This window comes from Malaclemys terrapin, chromosome 19 (genome assembly GCF_027887155.1).
Source record: "Malaclemys terrapin pileata isolate rMalTer1 chromosome 19, rMalTer1.hap1, whole genome shotgun sequence".
In the NCBI taxonomy this organism is placed as follows: Eukaryota; Metazoa; Chordata; order Testudines; family Emydidae; genus Malaclemys; species Malaclemys terrapin.
Genome location: NC_071523.1, coordinates 21,106,285 through 21,133,285, shown reverse-complemented (window position 1 = coordinate 21,133,285; position 27,001 = coordinate 21,106,285). Strand labels below are relative to the sequence as shown.

The following is a 27,001-nucleotide window of genomic DNA, read 5'->3' as shown; positions in this document are numbered from 1 at the left end:
CGCCTATAAATAAACTCGAAGTGCAGTTCCCCGTCATGCTGGAGTAACTCCCTTGCAGTTAGTGGAGTTACACTGGTATCAAACCAATGCAACAGGGAATCAGGATCTACAGCAGAATAGTGTGACACTGGCAGACCAGGTGTCAGCTCATGCCAAGGGCCCAGGCCTCTCTGAACACTTACAAATGCAGAGCTGGAAATGAGTCTTGCTTACCTGTGTGTTAGCACTATCCAAATAGATATTAAATGTTAAGTTGATAAGAATGTGTTTAGACTTTATGAAACACTGGTAGGATGCTGCGTATATTGCTCTCATTTATAATCTCTACAGCCCATGGTATAAAATTATACTGTTTGCTACACATCTTGTGTACTGGAGGAGCACTTTACCTTAATCAATGCTTCTTTTCCTGTTTGGTGAGTTACACAATTTACAGAGGTTTACAATGCAATCAAAGGGCAGACTTTGTTGACTGCATTGCTAAGTCCATCCAGGAAGGAGAGACCTGCGCATGAACTCATGCCATCAGCTTGGATTCTGGGCTCGGGGGGCAGGAGGGGTGGGGAATAAAAATCGCTGACAAGGAGAAACTGGTCTCTTTGCTGTTTGGCCTCTCACAAGGGCTGGAGCTAAGAAACAAAAGCAGAGATCCCCGGGGTCAACCTGGGTTAGCCCTAAAAGACAGTCAGTTGACAGATTACAACGTCTCTGTCACCTTTTGGAACCACAGACTAACTTATTTGGGTAAATATGTTGCCTGTTTTAACCTGTAAATAACTCTCTCATTTCTTGTACTTAGTTAAAAAATCCTTTGTTACTTTACTCTAGGATTGGCTACAAGCATTGTCTTTGGCATGAGATCTCAGGTACAAATTGACTTGGGGTAAATGACTGGTCTCTTGGGACTGGGAGCAACCTGAATCTTTTGTGATTTTTGGTGTAAGTGACCATTTATAGAATCATAGGACTGAAGGGACCTCAAGGGTTCATCTAGTCCAGTCCCCGGTACTCAGGGACTTACCGCTAAGTCCAGCTTGCCTGGGTGGCAAGATAGACTGGAGTGCCCCAGCGGACTGTCTGTGATACCCAGGTAAGACTGGCACAGTGTTTCAGGAGTTCCTATTTGTTACTGGGTTGGTGAAATCTAATTATTTTTGATAATGCCAACCTCAGGGCAGACTCTCAGTCATGAACCCTTCAGACAGCATGACACACAGTTCAAAGTAAAAACTTTTCTCCAGTACGTAGTTTGAAAACAAATACGAAGAACAGTTATATTATACACAGATATTAAAAGCTCTTGCTATTTGTGAAAGCAGAGGTTCCACGGAGACCTTCATTATAACCCTCTAATATTCTCATAATGTCCAAAAAAGTTCTCTTAATTGGCAGAAGTTTTCCATGCTTGGTCTAAGCCCAGATGCGAATTTGTCAGGAAAACCAGAGCCAAATTTACGTACTCACTTTTAAATCACACCCAGGTAAAAGGAGAAAAACCAAAAACCACTCTTCTTACAGAAGAAAGAACAAGATTGTTTGGCTGTAAACCAAAAAAATGATTAAAATCTATGAATTGAGACTCCCTAGGTTAGTAGTCCTCCGAGATTACTAGAGAAAGAGCAAACTGGTGGGAGAATCAGTTCTGCATAGGGCAGCATGAAATTTCTGCTAAGTTCAGAATTCCAACACTATTTAATGGGGCCGTGGAATCACAAATATACAACAGCCGTGAACTATGCAGGTGAGGTGTCTGCACTATTATTCTCACTGTGGAGTTGAATACTTTTTTTTTGACCAAGTGGTTGTAGAAGTGCACAGTGAACTCAGGAGAGAGATTTAGGGAGGAAGAGGGAATCAAACACAAAAATCTCAACGTTAGGGTCACCTTTTACACACTCAAAAGTCAGGAGGAAATGCAGAAGTTATGGGGCCCCAATACTGAAGTTTAACTAAATCGTGCTCAGCCCAGCACTAGGGGATAGGGTTTGAGGGGGCACTTGGACAACCTTGATCCTGTGGCTGTTCCAACTCACTCCCATATGCCACAGTCATCCCAAGCAGCCATTAGTGTAGCTGCGGATTGCCAGAGGGATGCCAGCGCTCCGCAATGCACTTGCTACCCCACAGCTGTACCAGCATGGCATAGGGCACTCTATGTGTCCATCCAGAGATTCTACTTCACCAGGGGAACCGTTAGCTGGCCAGTTACACTTTCCAGCTCTTTTGGACTGCTGTAATGGCACAAAGGGACTTGAACTGGGCCATGGATCAGGCCTGCGGTGCTCTCATGGAGCATTGTGAATGGCTAGTTACAGGGCCAAAAGTAACCCACGTTGGGCCCAGGTCTGCTCAGTGCTTAATAATAGCTTTCTACCAAGTTACGAAGAGGCATCACCTTGTCTTTTGAATTGCTTGCTTTGAGGGTTTAAGCACGGCCTTACATTACGCTATGTTCAGGCACACGGGTCACTGCTAAATGGCGAACATAAAGCCACCAAATACACAAGTAAAATAAAGAGAAAAAGAAAATTTATAAAGCTCTGACTCTGCAAACATGCTCAAATCTAGCTTCAAGGCCAGGCACAGTCCCACGGATCCTTAAGGGACTGGTCTCATACTTAAACAGGTTAGGAAGCATTTGCAGGATCGGGGGGCAATAGAACAGATCTTGCTCCCCCCGACATCAATGGTAAATCACCCTTTGAAGTCTGTGGTGCAGAATGACACCCAAAGAGAGTACATGTCAAGCAAAGCAAGTGGAAGTCCATGAGATCCTATTAAGGAGAAAAGCGCATGAGGGGTTTTAACTTTTTAGTCCATCCGCTCTTTTTAGTAGTACTAATAAGTGGCCATTACTAATGTTGGCCATGTGCCAAACAACTCATCTGAATTGTTCTTTAGCTTTCTTCCATGCCTAGAATCCCCCAGATTTCCATAAACCATCTGTTGATTGCTCAAGGTAATAAATATTCACAGAAAAGTATTTGCATTATTTGTGCAGCATTAATGATTAGAGGTTTTGCTTTAATTAGCTATTTATTCATTGCTTTGCATATTGTTGTAGAGTCAGTGTAGCTGAGTGATCACTAACTACATATCTAGGAATGCATGAGGATAAAATGTTATGACAAAGTTTTCATGATGTTCTTGTTTTTGCAGCATTAACAATTACTCCAACAGTGGTTTTAGGACAGTTCTCCCTCTTTTATAATCTTACCTTACCCCTCGCTTGCCCCATCCCTCTTCTCATTCAATACTTATTCTGTTTCATTTGTGTGGCTTATGTAGGTATGAGTTGAGAACATCAATTATCAATTAACAAAGAAGTGTGCAGATTTAGGCTAGAGTGCCAAAAACAGCCTCATACTTCCTTATCATCCACACTTGTGTCTGGACCAGTGATTGGTTCAGGAATTTGCTGTATTGATACATCATTAACTTAAGCCTCCAGCAATGTTCAAATAGTTTCCAGCACTCCATTAACACGGTGATTGTAGGGGGGTAAGTGGTTCCTTCGATTTTAGACAGTAAAAGGATGAAGAAAAATTATTTCGTCTTAGACCCAAGGTAATGGTGTTTCTCTTAATGCACATACCCATATTAACAGGGCCTGGACAAGAGCCCAGTGGAACTCTGGGGAAAAACAAATAGGTCTGGGTTTTGCCAACACATCCTCACAGTTGCATAGCAGCCTCACCCTGAGAAATATGCGTGTGTTGTAGTTGAGTCAAAAGACAGGAATATTAACACCACCACACTCTTGTATTCTGTATGACTATTTTTGACCCGAAGATGTCAGGATACAAGTATCTCCATTTCTGATTTTGAAAATACGGTCCCCTTAGTATGCAGTAGATGGGTGCTGAGTGCCAGAATGGAGACTGCCCCATGATCTTAGCTGAAAGAGCCACTCCTGCACTCTGCTACACCCAGATTCCAGGCTCCCTTGAACGGCTGAGTCAATGTAAACATACATTTCATTGTACGATCAACACAGCACAGACTAACATTTTGGCTACAGAGATCCCCACCAGGCTCCTAATCATCCCCAACCCTCATCCCATGTCTCAGAGAAGTGACAAATTCATTATGTGCCACAGGCTTGCAGCCTTTCGTTTTACCTCTGGCTCTGCAGGCCACGGTTTTCAGAAGTGACTCGCCAATTTGGACAACTCCATTTTTACATATCCAACGAGTAATACTTTAAAGGAGCTTGATTTGCAGAAAGAGCTGAGCTCCCTTGTCAGCGAATCGTGCCCCTTTAAGGGGTCTCAGGCTGGGAACCCAAAAACGGAGGCACCACAAATCACTAGTCACTAATGTTAGCCCATAAATGTAAGATGGTATTGTTCCTTCTGGCCAGTGTAATAGGGTATGTGAAAAGGTCAAGTCTCTCTTTCTCTCTCAACAAGGATGGGATGGAGTTGTAACCGAATTTGTACACTAGACTGTCCTGGGTTTTTTATTTCGAGCATTGCCATTTCTGATCTAGCAATTCTTTGGACTTCCAACAGACTGCCATCCAAAAGCACTTAACACTTTGCTAAATTATTGTACACAAACACACACACACTTATTTTGCCTATGATTAAATTAAATGCAGCCCTCTCAGTAATTTAGATCAGTGGTCTCCAAACTTTCTTGATTGCGCACCCCATCAGTTAAAAACATTTTGAGCCCCTGCCGCGCTGGCTCTACCATTTTTGCCAAAACAAACAAACAAAAAAAATGTGCTCCTCCTGCTGGGCACCCCCAAGGATCCTCTTGCGCACCCCACCTTGGAGCCCACTGATTTAGAGGATAGTTCAGATAATCTGTACAGATTAATTTTCACAAGCCGAACAATACACATACGTCTGCAGCAAAAGCATGAACACTAGGGCCAGGCGAGCAGCTGGCTGAATTTGAATGGCAGAGCTGATCTTCTACACTCGTCCATTCTGTACGGATCAGGCTTTTTCTTATAGCCACATGGTCAGGCCTGAGGCCTTTGTCTGCCGCCACATTAAGAGAGCAGCAGCCATTAGGTAAGAAGCAGGAAGTCACATCCTCACATTCCATCTACATGACATTAAAACAACGTCATATCAGACGGTTAAGGAGGAGACCCCGTCCTAATGGCCCCACGATCACCAGATAAACAAACAGAGCTTAAGATGGTTAAAGACAACTTAGTTTGATAGCATTCTGTCTGGCAAGAAATCACTTCTCAATAGTTGTGGTTGTGAAATCCTCATTTCTTTACTGTTTTATCTTTATGGTCCCCACTTCCCTACTGTTTGTCTGCAAGATCTCTGTCTGGTTCTTTGATTGTTTCTGTCTGTTACACGATTAATTTTGCTAGGTGTAAATTAATTAAGACGGTGGGGTAGGATTGGTTAGATAATTTTGTGACACTATGTTAGGATTGGTTAGTAAAATTTTAGTAAAATGATTGGTTAAGGTACAGCTAAGCAGGAGTCAAGTTTCACTATATAAACTGGGGTCCAAAAGGAAGTTCTTTGGGAACCAGCTCCAGGACACAACCCCAAGAACAGAGATGCCAGACCTCAACACTCTGCCAATGACACCGTGCAGAAACTGGGGTTCCCCAGATGACCTGATCCTGACTGGCCTCAAGAAAAGTTCATCTGTCTGATTGGGAGTGGTGAGCACTGTGTGTGTCGCGTGTGCAGTCTAGTTTAGGTGATTGTTAATAAATAGAGGTTAAGTAGGATATTACTGTGTAAGGCTCTTTCACTGGTAAAAGACCCTGTAAACCTGCAAAAGATTAAGCCTTGAGTCCAGAGGCAACGGGTGTTTGCTCTGAGTCCAGAGGAGTAGAGACCAGAGCCCACGGAGGAGTAGAGCCCATGGAGGGGTAAAGTTAGGGTGCTTAATTAAGAGGGTTACAACGGAGCCCGAGGAACGGGGTAAGGGCAGGTGCCCTAGAGCATAAGGTGACACCTGAGCCCGAAGAACGGGGTAAGGGCAGGGGCCCTAGAGCGTAAGGTGACACCTGAGCCGAGGAACGGGGGAGGGGCGGGTGCCCTACAGTGCGCAAGTGACAGAATTTTGTGCAGGTAACAATTCCCTTCAGGCTGCCAGAGTCAACACTTGCTGAGTCTGATGATACATAACATTATACCGATGTCTGACAGGTTGAGACTCTTTCTGAACCCTGCCCTTCCCTAATTTTACCCGTCACTACTTTTCGGTTCCATTTTTTATAAAAAAACAAAACAACAGACTCGGTTACCTGTAGAACTGGAGCTGTCGTTTGGGACTCCCGTACCGAGCACTTCCGGCAGCAAGGGAAAGAAAGAAGAAATATTCCACAAATCACATTAACAACCGGGAAGGGCCAGAAACAGAAAGCTCAGTCTCAGTTCATCGTGCAATGATCTTTGTGCTCTAGCGAACCTGTGCGGTTCATCGCCATCAAAGTCTCCATAAGGTTTTTAAGGTCTCCACAGTTTCTCTTCACTAGAAGGAGCTGAAAAGCTCTGTGAAAGCTTGACAACAATGCCACCAAGTGGGGGAAAGAATTATGGGCACAAAATCTGTTCAAGGCACGTGCAAGCGGGTTCTGGCTCACCTGATTCAACAGAATGTCATTCAGTGTTAAAAAAATAAAGTGAAATACAGGAAACGTACTCTTAAGCCCTTAAATGGAATAGATTATTTGAAAAGAAATTGAAGAGTGACCCATTCCTTAAAATAACAGGCACCAAAGCTCGGAAGGAAGCTTAAATATTGTTTATGCTATCAAGTGTTTGCACCATTCTGGAAATAACTGCTGTACGTACCTTCAAAAATCAAGGTTTGGATTTTAGGATAGAACAGTGGCTGCTTCAGAGGTCATGACAACTGGTTTACCCTATTTTTCAAAAACTGCAAAAAATGTGCTCTCCGTAACAAAAACAGCTTCTGTGTAGAGGGTAGTCGGGGAAGCTAAACGCTCAGTTGAAAGGCTCACCTGTAAATCATCCCTGGAGAGCCAGTCTGTCTTAGCGAGAGTCGAGCAGGGGAGTCAGTGGTAGATTCTGGATACATTGAGCCAGCCTCAGTCTTCAAGCTCAGTTTCCGTTTTTACCTTCTAAAACGATAGAGAATAAAAAGTTACAACCAGAATAAATTGAATTTTTAAAGCACATGAATTTTTGTGTTTCCTCTCATTACTTTCTCTTAGTGAGCAGGGAATATTCTCACTGGTTGGAGCTGATATGGGGGTCAGGACTCTGGGTTCTAATCCTGCCTCTACCACTAATTCACCATGAGCTATCGGACAGACCACAACCTCTGGGAATACTACGGATGGTCAGGAGACCATAGGTCAGGGGTTCCCAAACTGGGGGTTGGGAGATTATTACATGGGGGGGAGGGGGTCGCAAGCTGTCAGCCTCCACTCCAAACCCCGCTTTGCCTCCAGCATTTATAATGGTGTTAAATATATAAAAGTGTTTTTAATTTATAAGGGGGGGGGGGTGTGTGTCACACTCAGAGTCTTGCTAGGTGAAAGAGGTCACCAGGACAAAAGTCTGAAAACCACTGCCATAGGTCCATTGCCAGTACCAGAGGCTGCAGAGTGGAAGATAATTATGGAAAAACCTCCCAATGGGGACATCTCATCCCGACCCCCACTCAGCCGGGGGGACGGGGGCTATGTCCTGAGTCAGGAGAGGTTACATCCTTTTCACATCAATTAAAAAATCCTGCCGAGTTTGTTCTCATTATCCATGTACACATCAAACTTCTTCTGAATGCTGCTCAGTAAACACGTCAATGACATAGTGTGGCAATGAGCTCCACAGGTTAATTATGAATTGTGAAGAGGAGTATTTCCTTTTACTGGTTTTAAATTTTCTGCTGCTCGATTTCATTGAATGTCCCCCTTGTTCTCCGATTACAAGAAAGGCTAATTAGGGGTATCCAATGTTTCATTTCTATACCCCATCTTGTCGTCCCCCCTTGCTCATCTTCTCTCTAAACTGATGAATCTCAACTGTATTGATGTCTCTTCATAGGGAAACCTTATCAGTGCCTCCTATTTCTTCTATATCCTTTTTGAGACAGGGCGACCTCTATTTCAAGTGGCAGAGGCATTTTAAGTACAAGGGTTGAAATTGCACTTAATAGTTAGATGACACGCCAGCAGCAGCTATGATCCCATCTACACTAGGACTGCCCTGATGTTGTCACTAGCAGACAGAACAGACATCAGCAACAGTGGGAAAATGTTGTCAAGTTTTCCTTGTGTAGACAGGTCTCAAGAAAGTGTAGGTAGATCCCTTCTCATCAGAACTATGCCAGAACTCAGGAAACTTTATATAAACATGGATGCTTTAGATACTTCAAGGTCAAACTTCGTAAGTGTCCAAGTGCCCAAGACACTAGAATATTGATAAGAAAGAACAGGTTTGTATTTATAGTTTAATGCTGGGGTTTTCAAAAGGTGCTTAACTTCTATAGCCCAACTCCTACTGAAAGTCAGGGGGAGGTGGTCACTCATTCCTTCCGGCAGCTTTCAAAAAATCGCAGCCTAAATTCGCACAGACGCTCTGTTACTGATTTTGGATCTTACACCTTGCTTGAAACACACATATGTACATGCACATTTCTTTCATCTTTAGCAGGACTGTGGATTATTAGTTGCACAAAAATTAAGCATAATCAAGTGACAACTGAAGAAGCTGCTGTAACTTGGCGCTTTTGTCACTAGGCCATCTGCAGCTTTGGAACAAGCCAAATCGAGATGTTTTCTTGTTAATTATCTAGCACCCAAAGCTATGCTGAGCACCTAACAAACATACAGTACAGTAAGAACCGCCCCATCTCAAATGGCATAGACTATGCACAAGCTCGCCCTCATGAGAGGATGAGAGAACATACCACATGAACGGATGTGTGATCACGTTGCGTTGTGTGACACGCAGGGTGGGAAGGGGAATACAGATGGGTCCTGTAGAATAGCTCCTCCAGAATGGAGATGGTACCCTGGATGCTCAAGAGCTGTATTGAAACAGCGTGACAGGCAGAGGGCAGCAGATGAAACAGAAACAGAGAAGTTCCCCAAGGGGCTGGGCTAGTCCAGCGGTAGGCAACCTCTGGCACACGTGCCGAAGGCGGCACGCGAGCTGATTGTCAGTGGCACGCACACTGCCCGGGGTCCTGGCCACCGCTCCGGGGGGCTCTGCATTTTAATTTAGTTTTAAATGAAGCTTCTGAAACATTTTAAAAACCTTATTTATTTTACATACAACAATAGTTTAGTTCTATATTATAGAAAGAGACCTTCTAAAAACATTAAAATGTATGACTGGCACGCCAAACCTTAAATCAAAGTGAATAAACGAAGACTCTGCACAGCACTTCTGAAAGGCTGCTGACCCCTGGGCTAGTGCTGGAAAAATTCACCCTCTCCCACTTCAAATTCCCCACCCCTCACACACATGGAGGTAGGCAGAGTGAGAGAGAAGAGACAACTGGGGTCCTGACTAGTGTGAAGGTTGTGCTAGCAAAGCTCTGCCCTGCATTGGAGGTTTCTTCACACTTTCCCTTTACTAAGGTCTATGAAGTTTGATGCCTGAAACATTAAAAACGTTTTTCTAGCAAGAGATTTGAGTGCGTTGGTTTCCGTGCTAGACGGAAGAGAAAATACTTCAGATTTTCCTGCAAACTTAGTGTGATTGGAGAAATGGGATTATAAAAGCATCAGCAGGAACTGTGCTTATCTGCATACTGCTAACCTGATTTGCCAACCCATTAAATGTGAAGAGGAAAACCTGAGGTTTTTAAAGAAAAGGCATTTTATGGCCCTGCAAAGACTCATCTACTAGATCTTCCCCACACACTGAGGCTACATCTACACTACGGGGGGGGGGGGGGGGTCGATTTAAGATACGCAAATTCAGCTATGTGAATAGCGTAGCTGAATTCGACGTATCGCAGCCGACTTACTCCGCTGTGAGGACGGCGGCAAAATCGACCTCTGCGGCTTCCCGTCGACAGCGCTTACTCCCACCTCCGCTGGTGGAGTAAGAGCGTCGATTCGGATGCGATAAATCGATCCCCGAGAGGTCAATTTCTACCCGCCGATACAGGCGGGTAGTGTAGACCCAGCCTTAGTTGCACCATTGTAATTTAAGGTGTAATTTTAAACTGGTTTAATGAAACCAGTGTGAAAGGCTGTGTGGATGCTTAACTAAGCCTGGTTTTAACTATCTTAAGTTGATCAGGAAGAAGTTTAAAATAAACTAAAATAAGCCACTCGCACTGAAATTGGGAGTATCCACACAGGGGTTTGCACTGGTTTAAATAAACTGGTTTAATTACACTGGGACAAGTGTGTATGTAGACAAGGCTGTAGGCACATATGTAAATGTCTGTCAGGTCAGAGGCTTTGGGTCCTCGCTGCCCTTGGAACCATGTGCCATTACCCAACCCCCAGCCCCAGCCTGTACAATGGATGTCTTTGTCATGAGCAATTCTGGGGGGGGAGAAAAACATGATATTTGGTTTCTTTTGCCTTTGTCTTTTAAACCTGTTATTTCCTTTGGTTACAGCTAGAGCAGCCGGAGGCCAGGTCCATAGCACAGACCCGTGAGCGATGTAGTTATACCGACCTAACCCCCTGCATGGACAACGGGCTTCTCCCATTGACACGGCTACTGCCTCTCGGGGAGGTGGCTTAAATATGCCAACAGGAGCTCTCCTATACGTGAAGATAAACCCTCAGATGCGAAGGTCGCTAGCAAGAGCGCATTTGTGTACGTGTAGTCTGGTTGCTCCGTGATTTTAGTCCACTGCTCTTGCAACGAGTCCTTCACAGCGTTATGGCTTTCTCCAATTAGACGAAGTTAGCATTAAAAACAGAACAACACAAATACCACCGGGGAACTGCCAAGCAAGTTCTACCCAAGGCACGGTGGGCAGGAAGGTAGTAAAACACATTCTCTACCCAAAGGAGCATGTTGTAAAATAGGTCACTGAAGAACAAACTATGCTCTGCCCCCCGGAGTGACGGGGGGGAGCTCACACTACACATGTCAGATGAACAGAGTAAGGAGTTGTTGCCTGGTCCATTGCCTCCTCCCTCCCCGTCCCTGCTCTCCCTCTCCAGGTGGGACAAGCAGGTCAGAGTGAAAGAGAATATCACAAACCAACGCACATATGCAATGAGAATGCAGCTCCAACTAGTCAACAGGCAACCTGAGAAGTTCACCATCATTCCCCCTCCCTGCCAGTGAAACCCAAACGCTCAGAACAATACCCTCTACCCCATGCAAAGAAACAGCAACACCTCACCAACAACCGCTCGCTCTGGAGGGAAGCCACACAGCAAAGCGTGGAGACACAGGCTCCTTAAGGCTGGGCAAGCAGGCCCACGCATCAGTACAGCCGGGGCAAAAAATGAGGAGAGGAAGCCAAGTGTGAAAACGATGAAACACCCGCAATCTATGCAGGGCTGAAGGCATGAAACAAATACCTTCTCTTTCATAGGTTTCTAGGCAGCCAGCACAGAGCCAGACCATATAAGTCACCCTTCAACCTGCCCTTCAAATAACTTGAAATGAAATTTAATAAAATGCATTAAGGAAATCAAATTTGCTGATATGTTTATCCTGCATTATCCCACTTGCTTCCAATCCCTCCACTGGGCTCATCAGAGGGAAGCACAGTTTTGCTGCATTTAATACTTTTTTGGGGGAGAACTGCATGTCACCTTTTAATTCTGTATCCAGCCAGTGCCATCTGCTGTCAAGTCTCTTCTCCTAGCTTTGGTCAGGATTATAGCAAAATTCAGTGCTCTTTTATACACATTACTTTTTTTAAATTATGTTTTTAAGGTAAGCAGTCTTTTCTTCCCACAAAAATTCCTTTACACCGGAATCAACTAGCCAATTTCATCCCACATAGGAAATGAAACATTTCCAGAATCCTGGTCTAGCTTTCTTCAGTAACTCTGAATTCCAGACACACACCCCTCCGACCTGACTGGAATGCTGAATAGACTTCCAGCTGCTCTGCAGCCAGTGCTACCCAATAGAAATCAACTGCATCAGTCGAGTAACCAATCCCTCCAGAGACACGACGCTGCAAATAACGTAGTACCAGTTACAGCCCCTGCACCAAACCTGCAGGGCGCCGAACAGGAGCAAGTCAGGGAAATAACAGCAGCCACCTGCAACACTGCACAGCCCACCCAAATTAACTGTTGCATAATAATAGCGGAGAGAGGGAGCTTACATCTCTTAACGGGGACTGGAGAGCTTGTGGAGTCTAATGATGCTGGAGTCTTTGGAAGGGGGAAGGGATGGGAAACGGGGTGGCTGTTGCTCTCTTAAGCACCCCATGTTGCAGCATTTGCACACAGTACCTGAGCAGACAGAACAAGGGCTGCAGACAGAGCTGCTCATAACTGGTGGGATGCATGGGGGGGTACCAGGAGGATGTTAACATGAAACACAGCCTAAGATGCATGGGTGTGCGCGTGGGGGACAGGGGAGAAGAACCCAGGCTCCAAGATGTGACAGCAAATAATATCAGAAGTGGTCAGCATTATCCTAGTCAGACAGCGAGACTCCTGATGGGGTAAACTGGTTAACCCAGAGTCTAAGTTAGTGTTGTAAATTGTGTGTGTTTTATTCTACGTGTGTCTAGAGCTCATGGATAGCTGCTGTCTAAAAATAGACTCACTTTGTCCATAAAAAAAAAAAAAAATTGAGGAAGAGATTCAACCCCAACGCCCTCCTTCCGCCCTCCCTCCCCTGCCTCTCTCCCCAGTCAACAGCCGATTTTGTATGAACCAATGTATGGCTCCACAAATATCCACATATGCTGCAGTAAAGAAAACCACGGCCACTGTATTTGCAGAAAGGCAAACAGGAGAATATGAGCTACTGTTCGCTTCCTTAGGCCACTTTTCAGCAGCAATGTTCTTTGGTTACTATTAGGAAAGGGGTGAACCCTGTCAAGGCTGAAGCTTTGCAAACCTCAAACTATGTTCTGCAAGTTTCCTAAAGTTCCTCTGAATTCACAAACCCTTTCCCCCCTGCAATGTAAACCAATCCGCCCCAACAAACCACATGCTTTTTTTCCTAGCTGAAAGGATCAGAAGAGCTCCCACAAAAGCACCCTACATATGGTACCAGTGCTGTACTGACTTTCCACCAGAAAATCTGTCTCCCCACCACCTCACTCCTAAGCAAAATGGGAATCCAGTGAATTGTTTCTACAGGATCCAAAAGTGCATTACACGTTTCACAAGTGAGGGGTCCAGTTTGGTAGGGTTTGAAGTCAGCCAAAGCTGGGAATTTCAAAATAGCCTATGAGAGTTAGGCACCCAGATCTCATTGAAATATCTATGGGAATTGCGTGCCTCATTTCTTCTGGCCATTTTGAAACTCGCAGAGAGTTTGTCCATCTCTGGTTATTATAAAGCTACACTGTAGCTTAATGAGAGGAAAATCCTCCAAACCTCATCTAAAGGCAAGCAGAAACGCAAGCATACACTCCTCTTAGAAGTAATGTGAAAATGGCATATGTGAGGGTCTTCATCTTATCAAGATACTGTAAGGGGGGAGGAGGGGGAGAATTGGTCAGCCACTGACACTGAACCACGAGAGCCGTGAGCCCTGCAATCGTTGTGAGCAATGCACCGATAGCTCTATCTGCACAGTTACAGAGGAGAAGAGGCTGGAAGGCCACATGCAAGCAACCTACCTAGAGTTTGGATAGTTAGATGATCCAGCCTTCCTAGACTACTGCCCTGCACTACACGGCGCTGGGACACTCACTGCGCAGGAGGACACGGAAAGACGGCCCACCCTCACAGCTAGGCCAGTCACATCGGTCCTGAGCAGTTTCACTTACTCTTTGATAACAGAAAACCAGCTACATAAAGCAGCCTACACCCAGCAGAAAGGCAACGGCAGTTTCTTTCTTCCGTTCCAGAGTGCCTGATTTCACAAATGCAACCTCAAACATCCTTTGTGCTGCAGGCACACAGCAAACAAACCAATTCCTCCTTCCTTCAGTGTCGACAGCGTATGGTCAATCACTATCCTCTCTGTTGGCCACTCCAGAAGTTCCTTAATTTTAAAAAAAGCAACAGAGGGTCCTGTGGCACCTTTGAGACTAACAGAAGTATTGGGAGCATAAGCTTTCGTGGGTAAGAACCTCACTTCTTCAGATGCAAGGCAAGGTGCCACAGGACTCTCTGTTGCTTTTTACAGATTCAGACTAACACGGCTACCCCTCTGATACTTAATTTTATAGTCATAACATTTAAAACGCCCATGTCCAAACCCATCAGCTGTTTCTGACTCAGTGGTGTGCTTGGTCCCCTACACTGTCAGTGTCTGGTGTTCTGAGGGTGAAATGAACTTTCCAAATGAGCTGTTTCTCAGCGAGACCTGGGGGAGCCACAGCCTCTAAAACAAGACACAGGAAGCTGACAAAAGAAAACAGAAATGGAAGAACAGTGCTCAGTGGCAACCTGAGACAATCCCTGGTCATGCTGAGTGATCATGCCAAAACAGAACTGATAACCTCAAGGTGACATCCAGGCTGAGTGGCTCATCCCTTTCATAACATTCTCCTTTTCCCAAACCCACAGAAAGGTGTTAGGGACTCAGGTTTTTTAGCTTATCAATCACAAACACAAAGCTAACAATTGGCACAAGCTCTGGATGCTACAAGAGGGCAGGATGTCGCAGGAGTTTGGAGGAATAAATGACAAATGGAAAAGCTTCATGCACATTTTGTTTTCAGAGGGGAAGGCATCCTCCTACAACTTGGGAAACCTGGGTTTGACTTCCACTTTTTAAAGGAAGTCTTTATCTCTCACTGCTTCTTTTACGTGGCTTAACAACCATGTAAAAGAAGCAGTGAGAGATAAAAAGACTTCCTTTAAAAAGTGGAAGTCAAATCCTAGTGAGGCAAATAGAAAGGAGCATAAACGCTGCCAGATTAAGTGCAAGAATGTAATAAGAAAAGCCAAAGAGGAGTTTGAAGAACAGCTAGCCAAAAACTCCAAAGGAAATAACAAAATGTTTTTTTAAGTATATCAGAAGCAGGAAGCCTGCTAAACAACCAGTGGGGCCCCTTGATGATTGAGATACAAAAGGAGCGCTTAAAGATGATAAAGTCATTGCGGAGAAACTAAACGGATTCTTTGCTTCAGTCTTCACAGCTGAGGATGTTAGGGAGATTCCCAAACCTGAGCCGGCTTTTGTAGGTGACAAATCTGAGGAACTGTCACAGACTGAAGTGTCACTAGAGGAGGTTTTGGAATTAATTGATAAACTTAACATTAACAAGTCACCGGGACCAGATGGCATTCACCCAAGAGTTCTGAAACAACTAAAAGGTGAAGTTGCGGAACTGTTAACTAAGGTTTGTAACCTATCCTTTAAATCGGCTTCTGTACCCAATGACTGGAAGTTAGCTAATGTAACGCCAATATTTTAAAAGGGCTCTAGAGGTGATCCCGGCAATTACAGACCGGTAAGTCTAACGTCGGTACCGGGCAAATAAGTCGAAACAATAGTTAAGAATAAAATTGTCAGACACATAGAAAAACAAACTGTTAAGCAATAGTCAACATGGTTTCTGTAAAGGGAAATCGTGTCTTACTAATCTATTAGAGCTCTTTGAAGGGGTCAACAAACATGTGGACAAGGGGGATCCAGTGGACATAGTGTACTTTGATTTCCAGAAAGCCTTTGACAAGGTCCCTCACCAAAGGCTCTTAAGTAAAGTAAGTTGTCAAGGGATAAAAGGGAAGGTCCTTTCATGGATTGAGAACTGGTTAAAAGACAGGGAACAAACGGTAGGAATTAATGGTAAATTCTCAGAATGGAGAGGGGTGACTAGTGGTGTTCCCCAAGGGTCAGTCCTCGGACCAATCCTATTCAACTTATTTATAAATGATCTGGAGAAAGGGATAAACAGTGAGGTGGCAAAGTTTGCAGATGATACTAAACTGCTCAAGCTAGTTAAGACCAAAGCAGACTATGATGAACTTCAAAAAGATCTCACAAAACTAAGTGATTGGGCAACAAAATGGCAAATGAAATTTAATGTGGATAAATGTAAAGTAATGCACATTGGAAAAAATAACCCCAACTATACATACAATATGATGGGGGCTAATTTAGCTACAAGTCAGGAAAAAGATCTTGGAGTCATCGTGGATAGTTCTCTGAAGATGTCCACGCAGTGTGCGGAGGTGGTCAAAAAAGCAAACAGGATGTTAGGGATCATTAAAAAGGGGATCGAGAATAAGACTGAGAATATATTATTGCCCTTATATAAATCGATGGTACACCCACATCTCGAATACTGCGTACAGATGTGGTCTCCTCATCTAAAAAAAGATATACTGGCACTAGAAAAGGTTCAGAAAAGGGCAACTAAAATGATTAGGGGTTTGGAATGGGTCCCATATGAGGAGAGATTAAAGAGGCTAGGACTCTTCAGCTTGGAAAAGAGGAGACTAAGGAGGGATATGATAGAGGTCTATAAAATCATGAGTGATGTGGAGAAAGTGGATAAGGAAAAGTTATTTACTTATTCCCATAATACAAGAACTAGGGGTCATCAAATGAAATTAATAGGCAGCAGGTTTAAAACAAATACAAGGAAGTTCTTCTTCATGCAGCGCACAGTCAACTTGTGGAACTCCTTACCTGAGAAGGTTGTGAAGGCTAGGACTATAACAGCGTTTAAAAGAGAACTGGATAAATTCATGGTGGTTAAGTCCATTAATGGCTATTAGCCAGGACGGGTAAGGAATGGTGTCCCTAGCCTCTGTCTGTCAGAGGGTGGAGCTGGATGGCAGGAGAGAGATCACTTGATCATTGCCTGTTAGGTTCACTCCCTCTGGGGCACCTGGCATTGGCCACTGTCGGTAGACAGGATACTGGGCTAGATGGACCTTTGGTCTGACCTGGTATGGCCGTTCTTATGTTCTTATGGGTTCAAGTCCCGGCTCTGCCACATACTTCCTGTGTGATCTTGGGCAAGTCACTTCATCTCTCTGTGCCTGAGTTCCTAATTGCTAGAGTGGGGATAATGGCATTGCCCTGCCTCCAGGGGATGCTGTGAAGATAAATGCATTACAGACTGCGAAGTGATGGGAGCTGGAGAGATACCTCAGACAGACAGAATTCCCAGCGCTGCCATTGGAGAGGCACAGCAAAGAATGCTTAACTCAGGCTCTGCCTGGAGGACCTAGTACTTGTACCAAGCCACATAAACCAAGCCATACAGTAACTGTGAGCGTCAGACAGTCACACACTTACCACCCACGACTGACCCCTCCAGGATGGTGAAATGGGTAGGGTGGACGCTGCTGAGTGCTCCTGACGGACAAGAGGCAAGACTATCAGTGGCCTCTTGGCTATGAAGTTCTGGAGGAAGGTGAAATCCCACCTGGAATTTCTGGGCTTTGAACTCTGCTCTTCCATTTGAGGACAGTAGAACGACTGTTTTCGTCCAACATGCAAAAATCCCAGTTAACCTCCCCCACGCACAAGGGGTATAAACAACACCTGCTGACTGCTGAGACAGGGTGGTATCAAATTGGTGCTGGCCCTTCTGCTGGATAACTTCGGCAGACCAAGCATTCTCAGTCAAGGAGCCTTAGACAAACGTAGAAGAAGTAATCCAGCAAGGGACAGTGATGCTGGAATGCCCGGCAAGGAATGTCTGGGGACCCTTCAGGAAGAGATCTTCCATTTCTTTGACATTTTAGTTGAGGCAGCAATGTTACTTTGATTTGCACATCAGCAAGCGAGAGGTTTACAATTATTAATTGGTTTGTGGCTGGTTCTTTTCAGCTATGCTCTAGCTACTGTGTAATTTAACAGGTGATGCAGTCTTTGGTTTTCAATGTGATTTTAGTTTCATTGGGATCACTTTTGTTTTTATGACAACCCATTCCCAAACGACTAGTAAATTACAATTCTTCAATTAGGCTAGCCGAGAGAGCCCTACTGAACTATCCAGCTGCCATAACCAAGACAGAAAGCTAGCAAAACAACAGGATGCGCCGTTATTTAAAATCTTCCATGAACATCAGCCTTAATATTAAAAAAGGAACTAGCAATTCACTGAAACATCTCTTTGGTTTGACTGAGTATTACTAGAAGTCAGGAAATGCAGCATCATGTCATATTACCAAACAACCCACAGCCAAGTAACACTGCACAGAAATGCCTCTAATTTTCAACACAGCACTTCAAAAGAAGCTGACTAGCTGCTATTTTGTTGCTCTGCTGGGGGTAAGAATAGTTAGGATGGAATGATTCTGCTCTTCCCATTTAATAGAAACCACTTGGGTTTAAAAGCTTGCCTGACATTACACAAGCCAACGCAATTTGTTTCTATCCCATCCAGATTAAACAAAAAGTTATTTGCTGCACAAAAAGATTAACAAAGGCTCAGCCAAGGTGCAATTTCAAGGAGATTTCTGGGGAAAGCTACAGTGATGTAAAACGTAAAGCAAAACCACTGGCAGTGCCTCAGCGAGAGACATTGCTTATAATTAAAAGATGAGAGAGATGGGCGGCCTACTTCCTGTTCCAATTTTTAGCACAAAACCTTGACAACGCTCTCTCAATGTCACTTAGAGAGGGACTTTCAGGTTGAGGAGGAGGGAAACCTCCAGTTTATCAAGCCTCAACTCAACCCTGATTATCCTTGGACTTCTCTTGTTCCCCACTGCTTTTATCCCACACAGATTAAAATATCAGGATATTTTAAATGAGGTCTCTCACAGAACGCTGACCACTATGGCAGAAAGAGCATTAGAGCATTGTCACCAGAAAAGAACACAGACTTCGTCAAAGGGCGATGGCTCAGATTAAACATCTGATCCAGCAGAGGGAACAGGGGGCGGCCGGGGGGAAGAGAAATACTTGCTGCAGAAACTGTATAGTTTGCTCCAGTGCAACACTTCCTCTAATTAAACACTGTTGTGAGTGCAACTGAACACACCAGTTCTCCTTGACCTCCGATAGTTACATAAGTGATTAAAATTCAGGGTGATTTTTGTTATTTTCACAACGAATGCAGTGTGCAACAAGGTGTCTGTAAAGTGCCTTGCTGAGATCAGGTTGGCAAATGAAAAAGGAACACTATCAACTTGAAACCGAGTCAGCTGAGTTCAAAGTAGTTTCCGATACTGCCCGCGTCTTTTAGCGCCCTGCCAAGTGTTGTGGTTTTATGACATAGGCCTATCTTTAAATGTTTTCTTCTCCCCTGTTTTGTTGAGTGAAAGACCCACATAATGGGCCCAATTCTCTCTCAGAAACACTCGCGTAAATCCAGAGTCATCCTACTGAAGCCTGTGAAGTAACAGGAGACTCTCACTTGTATAAACGAGAGAAGCATTTGGCTCACATGACAGGAAGTACTGCATGATAGAGGGGAAATGGGGAAACTGACTATACAAAGTGCTGTCAAATGCACAAAGCAAGCAGACTGAAGAAATAAAGAATTTTTCTCTCTGATCTCTTGCAGTTACTGGAATCTTAGTGTTCAAGAGAACATCTGAAATAGCACGTGAACTACTGGTCACCCCATCTCAAAATGGACATGCGGGGAGGGGGTTCAGAGAAGGGCAACGATAATGATGAGGACCATGCAAAAACTTACATAATGAAGATAAATGGAAAAGATTGGGATTGTTTACCTTGGAAAGGAAATGAATAAGAGGGACCATTATAAAAATATATAAATAATGAAAGTTATAGAGAAAGTAGATCACGAGCTTCAGTTCTTCCTGTCTCATAGCACAGGTTCATGGGGATACTCCAGGAAATTAAAACATGGCAAATTTGAAACTGATAAAAGGAAATTGTTTTTCACACAATGCAAAATTAGCCTGCGGAACTCACCGACACAGGACGTCACTGAAGCCAAAAACTTTGGAAGATTCAAGAATACCCAGAGTATTAATAGTTATTTGCTAACAAAAATTTCAGAAAGGACATTAAACCTCATGCTTCAGGGCTATTTTTACCTATCAGAGACTTGGGTGAGACAACGTGGGGGGCACAGATTATCCCATATATGCCGAGTGTGGGGGTTCTTATACTTTCCTCTGGAACATCTGGTACTGGCCACTGTCAGAGACAGGATACTGAGCTAGATGGACCTTGCGTCTGATCTCATCCAGCAATTCCTATGTTCCTAACAGTAACTTGGGAAAGAGTTTACAGGCAGAAGTGCAGTTTGCAAGCTGGTGGTGTTCTTTTATGCATGCAGGAGTCAACATGGTTGGTTACCTTGCAATCTCCGTTTGCTGCCTGCTGCTTTAAAGGAGATAAGAGTCAATAGGTCTGTTATGCACCTATTTTATATTCCTTTTAACCTCTACATTTACTGACAGTGGGTGCCGATTGGTTTCCATTGCTTAACTGTAATTATTTCCACTTCTTTGATATAGGAACTGCAGCATTATGATAAACAGACTGTACAGCTGTCTAGATTCATAGTAACTATCTTCTAACTACCCTGCTGCTCATTGAGTCTCCAGACAGGTCCCTATCTACCCCTCATACCGCAGGCACACTATGGGCAATTTCCCTCCCTCTGCTCCTCCACCCCCACCCCCACTCCACCAGTAGTGGAAGGAAAACCGCAACTTTCATAACATCTTTTTAAAATTGTAGCCCTTTGTCCTTGGTCTTGAACTTGGGGCCTGATGCAAAGCCCAATGGAGTCAACAAAAAGACTCCCCCGACATCAAAGGATGAGCAGACACAAAATGTAACTTTTTTGGCTTCAGGAAACTCATTTTCTAGCAAGGGTTCGGAGCTGTGCCCTTGTATGTTGCCCTTCAGACCCCTCCATCCACCAGTCAGTCTCGAAAACCTCAAAGGAGGGTTAGCCGCAATTTAAATCATCATCACTGCACATGTGCCGCAGCAGACAGTGTATATGTTTAATCCCATGTTCTTTCACACACACAGCTCTCCATCCAAAAATAATAATGTGTGTTATTTCAATTATTTTCCCTAAAAGGTATTTTCTGTGAATAATGCTCCCAACTGCTCCCATCAGTCTGGCATGCTGGGGTCTCTGCTCTCTTAAAGACAAATTGTATTCTTTCTTTATTTTTACATGTGAATCAAGGTTCTCTGTAGATCAAAATGACTGCCAAAAATCACTCGTCTCTTCTGACCCAGTCATTTTATATTTCTCTTCAGCCTGCTTAAAACCATTATAACCAGTTTCAGTTTCATCAGTCTTAAAGGCTTAGCTGAAAATCCATTAGAGTTAGAGTTATTGTATACACTGCTCTGGGCTAACGCATGGAAATACAGGGAAAGCTGTTGATATGCAGAGTGATGTATCTAAAAGCCCTTGTGAAAATGAGGGGAGGGAATCTTTCACACACCTTTGCTTTACAAAAAGCTAACACAGGTCTGTCACATTTTTCTGGAGACAAAAATAGTAGAACCTCAGAGTTACAAACACCAGAGTTACAAATTGACCAGTCAACCACACACCTCATTTGGAACTGGACGTAGCCAATCAGGCGGCAGCAGAGAAAAATAAATAAACAAAAGGCAAATACAGTACAGTGCGGTGTTAAACAAACTACTAAAAATAAATGGAAAGCCGCAGTTTTCTTCTGCACAGTAAAGTTTCAAAGCTATTAAGTCAATGTTCAGTTGTGAACTTTTGAAAGATCCACCATCACGTTCTGTTCCGAGTTACGAACAACTTCCATTCCCGAGGTGTTCGGAACTCTGAGATTCTACTGTACTGGGGCAGGTGGAGCCTCTCTCCCATTCTGAGACAAAGCACATTTTGGCCTCTAGCCTAGAAAGAAGTACTGAAATGCCAAGGAAGCGGGGACAGGAGTCCACTGAGGAAAAAGGATGGTCTTGTGGGTAAGATGCTGGACTGGGACTTGGGAGATCCCAATTCCTGGTTCTTTAATAGACCCCCTGAGAGTCCTTGGAAAAGTTCATTCTGTTCAGATTTTCAAGTGACCTCAGCTCCTATTTCAGCCTTGTTTCGACGAGGACAAAGGTGTGATAGAATGTGGAGTGAAGACGTGTGAAAAGTCTATTTTAGACAAAGCGCTGGGGAGCCAAAACTCTAACAGGAGCAGCTTAGCAGGAGTTCCAGTACACGCGGCCTTGTCTATAGTGAGCTTTTCAAATGCATTAGTTTGAGAACACGTTAGCTCACACCACATTGTTTATCCTAGTCTAGGATGAGGCATTAATGGGAGCTACTGGGCACTAAGCCTTTCTGAAAATCCGGCTACCAGTCTCTCTCTGCCTGAACTGCAAAGTCCGCTCTAGCTGTAGATAAACTAGGCAGCTGCCTAGAAAGGCAGATTTCTGGGAGCAGCCAGGCCAAATTCGAGTGGGTGGCATTACGATCTGGCGCACCCCAGGGAGGGGTGGTTTCAGTAGTGGGGTAGGAGAGGGGTGGCACACAGAAGTTTTGCATAGGGTGCCAGACTGCCTTGAGCCGCCTCTGCTGAGTTAGCTTCTCCATCTGTGGTGGTGGTGAATTCATTAAAGAGGCACTCAGCTGCCGCGGCATGGAGGGTCCCCCGGAATCCTCTACATTAAAATTCAGCCCCCTGAACAGGCTATGATGTTATAATATCAAACCAGGAGTCCACGTCTGTCATTCTTTAAATGGTGTTTCAGAAATCAACCTTTTTAGTTAGAGAAACTATGCTTTTTTTAGTGGTTTACGTCAATTAAAAGAATCTGAACATGGGGCAGAGGGGAGCAGTGCAGTTTGAATAGAGATTTAAAGAACTGACACAGGGAAGATCTGCAGTAACAGATACATTCTCTCTATTGGAGGCTTTAAGTCTAATCCTTTCATACCACCTTCTCGCAAACAGACACCACAAAGTAGTGTGGTAGTTTCCTGGTAACTGAGATTTCTAGCCATGCTTCACTGTAAGCCTACCAGCACAGCACGTGACTTAGTGACAAATCCATAATCCCTATCTCTCCCCCACATTTAACTCCACATTATTTAAAACCACATTAAAAATACATTATGCTTCCTGGGTAGTTTATGCTTTGTTTTTATTTTTTATACTTGACAAATTTTTGCATTTCTAAATGATGCGACTACTGCTATTTATGCATTGCTAGCTAACAACAATTTTTCTATATAAGCTAAGTGTCACTAACCAGAAATTTGTCTGAGTCCACAGATCTTTGTGGTTACACAATTTATGCAGACTGACAAATGGTGGGATGTCAAGAAATCCAAAAATGTTTTGCAGCATTGGTGGGATTTGCAGAAGCATGACTTTTAACAGGTGGCAAGAAACCTGCCCTGCCTCTCTTTTTGAGCTGCTCAGAGAACCGCCCCAGTCCTGAAGGGCCTGTACACTTGGTACATGGACAACAGGGGCTGTGCGTGCGGATTAAAAAGTTAGAGAATAGTAACAGGACGGTTTCACAGCACAGCAAGTCAGAGCTGCTGCGTTCATGTACTCTACCATGCAGGTCTCTGAGCATCTCTAGGTAACTGAGGAAAAGATACAGGCACATCCTAGGTCTTCACACAAAATTCAACTTTTTCAAAGTTCAATGCCCCAAAGATGGAACTCAAGATGCAGAGGCAGCTACAGAGGAGAAGTGAGCAAACCGGTAGGCAAGTGTCTCTAGGTCTCCTGATGGGGGAATGTTTCCAGCTCAATTCACCCTGCTTCTGCATGTCCCATCAGAACCGCATGAAAAGGAGGAAAAAGCCCAAACACCTGACATTTAAAAGAATTTAATCTTTTACCAATGTTGTCAAAAACGGAGACATTAGGAACCTCCTAGCTGTGAAGCCTGCGGCTGACCTCTGAATCACAGTAGCTCTGCCCGTGACAGCCGCGTGCACTGAAAGTGACACTACAGCTCGGCAGGGACAGTTCTGGCGCTTAAGAAAGGACTGAGAGGGGAGAGGGGGAGCTATGGGAGAACAGAGAAAGTTGCTCTCATATAAAAAACTAACTTGAGAGAAGTTTTAAAACTCAGTTCCAGTGTGAAAACATGACAAAACAGGGTCCTACAGCAGACCTTACAACACAAGAATTTGAAACTACACCAAGAATTAATGAAATCAAGTCTGTATCATCCATTCTCTTTCCCCAAGATGATCACTTTATCAGTGTCACACTCTAAAATGCATACTCTCTTGAGGAGGAGAAAGTCTGGTTTGTTTCTCTTGGGGCTGAAGGGACTCCATGTCTCACAATGCACTTGGATCACACACACGGCTTGTGTTAACCCATATGTCACCATTCACAACATGTGGGAGACTGGATGACATGACTGACCTGTCTTGCTGAGAAACGGGGAAAGGTACCCGATCAGATATTCAATTAGCCAAGCAATCCTGGGCAACCCCTGGTCTGCATGCCACTCCTGAACTGCACCAAGAGGCTAGGACGATCATCTTTGGGAAAATAAAGAGAAATGGAAGCTCTCAGCTATTCCTGGCAGGACAGTGCATCCTCACACAGTCCAGAGCTTCGCCACCACTTCCACTCCTCCTGCCTTTGCCAATTGGGTTTTAAACATATTCCTTATTATCGAAATGGAGAGAGTCAATAATACATATCAGGGTAGAAACATCACAGGTTTAAGCACATTGCCTTGATAGCTTTTCTGAAGCATAACAGGGTTCACTGGAGAAGTCTGAAAGCCGGGAACACCTGGCAGCTCAACTTGGAGAGCTCCTGATGCCTTCGGTGTTCCCTCTGCCCTCCTCCCCTGGCGTTCACTCTGTTCTTCGAGGCTCTGGATTCTAAAAGCAGAATTCAGGGGGATGCAGTTGTGCTGTCAGGATGCACCTCGCACGCCAAGAAAAGCAGAAGCAGAGAAAAGAATGGTCAGTCACCTTTAATGGTGCTCTTCAGCAACAGGTGGTAACAACCAAAGGGCACTTATACAGCCCCTTACAACCCAGGCCTCCAAGGATCAAACTATGACAGGTTGCAGTATTACACAAATATCCCTTATTTACAGGGGGGTGGGGGAAAGGTACTTTTCCATGAAATACATGCAAACCCTGCTCTAAGGGAAGGGAAAGTCTTTGCACAGCACCTGGGTGATTGGATTAACCCGTGCAAACACCTCTGCCCACACACGTGCCATGTACAGATTAACATGCAGAAACGACTGGCCTAGAAAATGTTGTAAAGTATTTTGTTTGTGAAACGGAATATTTTTGTGAGTAGGTTCCCTCCCTTGCTGTATCCTCCTCTCCTCTTATATTAACTACACCGGCGCATTTGCAACCTTGAAATCAGTCAGCACCAGGACAAGAGCACCGGCTGTTGATACTCTATGCGAGGCAGCAACATAAACCCCAATAGTGCAACAATAACACACACACAAAATCCTTTGCAGTGGCAAAAGCAGTACAGTTTTATTTTAAATGGAGACCCCAAAATCTGGCAGTTTGGGAAATCCTTGCACTAAAGCCTTCTTGTTCTTGCCCACAATTTAGGATTTTTCTAATGTAAAAAAAGCTCTGCCACAATTCAAGTCCTAAGTATTTCAGAAGTCAATGGGTCAACATTAGCTCTTGGTTCATAAAGACTGTTCCAAAAACAGTAAATCTGAAACGTACCCCTGAAGATGGGGGGAGATTGCAACATATCAGGCACAAACAAAACTAAGTATAAGAGCTTCTGCCACAGAGCTTTGCAGCTAGAGGTCCTTCCAGATCACCCAAACCAGACCCTCTGGGTGATGTCTGCTGTCCAGCATCAGCAGCTGTTTTGAAAGACTTTGAACCTCAATATCCACCTAGGACCTCAGACCCAATCGAGAGGTGCATGGGGTTCGAGATTCGACATGTTCTTGATCACGCACCTATTTGGCTGCAGTGATCTACGTTACCCATACCGGCACCACACACCTCATGACTGCAACACGTTCTACGTGGAGTGCCACCTGAAATCTATTTTGAAATGGACGCTGGTGCAGCACCCAGTGCCCTGCTTGTTACACAGGGACTCTCTGGGCGAGCTTAAAAGGCTGATCCATGAAACTCTAAATGGCCTGGGAGCTGGATCATCTCACTGGCTGAGCCATCATGAGAGGCACTCGCACCACAGCCAGAGGGAGCTGCCAACAGGGTGTCTTCCATCAAGACCCCCTGCCTTTGGAATTCACTCAGACTTGGGCTTGCTCCAAATGCCGGCACTGCAGTGCAGTACCCGGAGGCGCTGCACTCAGCGGGCCCATCTCTTGAGCCTGCCTCACTTCAGGTAGCGCTAGCGGCCTCGCCACTCTTCCCAGGAGCACAGGGTAACCTCGGTATCCAGCCAACGTGCCTCCTACTTACAGAAGCCATTCAACCGCCCAGGGCTGCAGGTGACCTATTGCTAAAGGCATTACTTCTGCAAGTCACCGTATTCCCATTCTGTAAAACCTTGAGAGGCTTCCAATATTCCCCGATGCCAAAAACAAATGCAGTGTGCTTAGAACCCCCCCCCCAATCTCTCCTCCTCCTAGGGGAAGCAGGATGGGCTGGGAGAGGAAGGAAGAGGAGAAAAGGCTCAACACTGAGGGCAGATCTTCTGCTCTTTGACAGTACAGGCACACATGGGAAATTTGTCCTAAAGTTCTAACTACTAAATTTGGTAGCTGGAGCCAGAACAGGAACATGGGGAACACCTTGCAGGGGCATCCCTTCTGTAGAATCACTTTGTCCTTTGGTTTGCCGTCCTTTTGGGGGCAGCCAGCTCCTTAAATTTCTACTCTTGGATAGATATCAAAGATGACACACACCTGGGGAAGGTGGAGGAAAGACAGCACAAGCAAGCTCCTGCATTCATGGGATTTGGCCTCTGAAAAAGCCACACATTCACACTACATTACACAACACCAAATGAGCAGGACAGCAAGCCCCTGCTCCAAAAGACAGCATTCACAAGCAGTCAGGTTAAAGTGATTGCACCAGGGAGAAACGCTGAAGCTGCTATAGTGGACTTCGATACTGAGGATGTCTCAGGTTC

At 44.6% G+C, this 27,001-nt stretch overlaps 1 protein-coding gene across 6 annotated transcripts in view; it reads right to left on the bottom strand.

Annotated features, from left to right (window-relative positions):
• The window catches only part of KCNAB2 (potassium voltage-gated channel subfamily A regulatory beta subunit 2), a 119,441-nt gene that overhangs the window by 65,736 nt on the left and 26,704 nt on the right, over positions 1–27,001 (bottom strand). For 4 of the 6 annotated variants that reach the window (XM_054008911.1, XM_054008910.1, XM_054008914.1 and 1 more), the window contains exons 2-3: positions 6,959–7,078; positions 6,239–6,280 (exon numbers count right to left, since the gene is read on the bottom strand). In XM_054008911.1, coding sequence (XP_053864886.1) covers positions 6,239–6,280; positions 6,959–7,035 — 119 coding nt within the window. In that variant the 5' untranslated portion in view covers positions 7,036–7,078. Of the gene's footprint in view, positions 1–6,238; positions 6,281–6,958; positions 7,079–24,310; positions 24,363–27,001 lie in introns of those variants that run through there. The other 2 variants (XM_054008912.1, XM_054008915.1) reach the window with 2 other exon arrangements.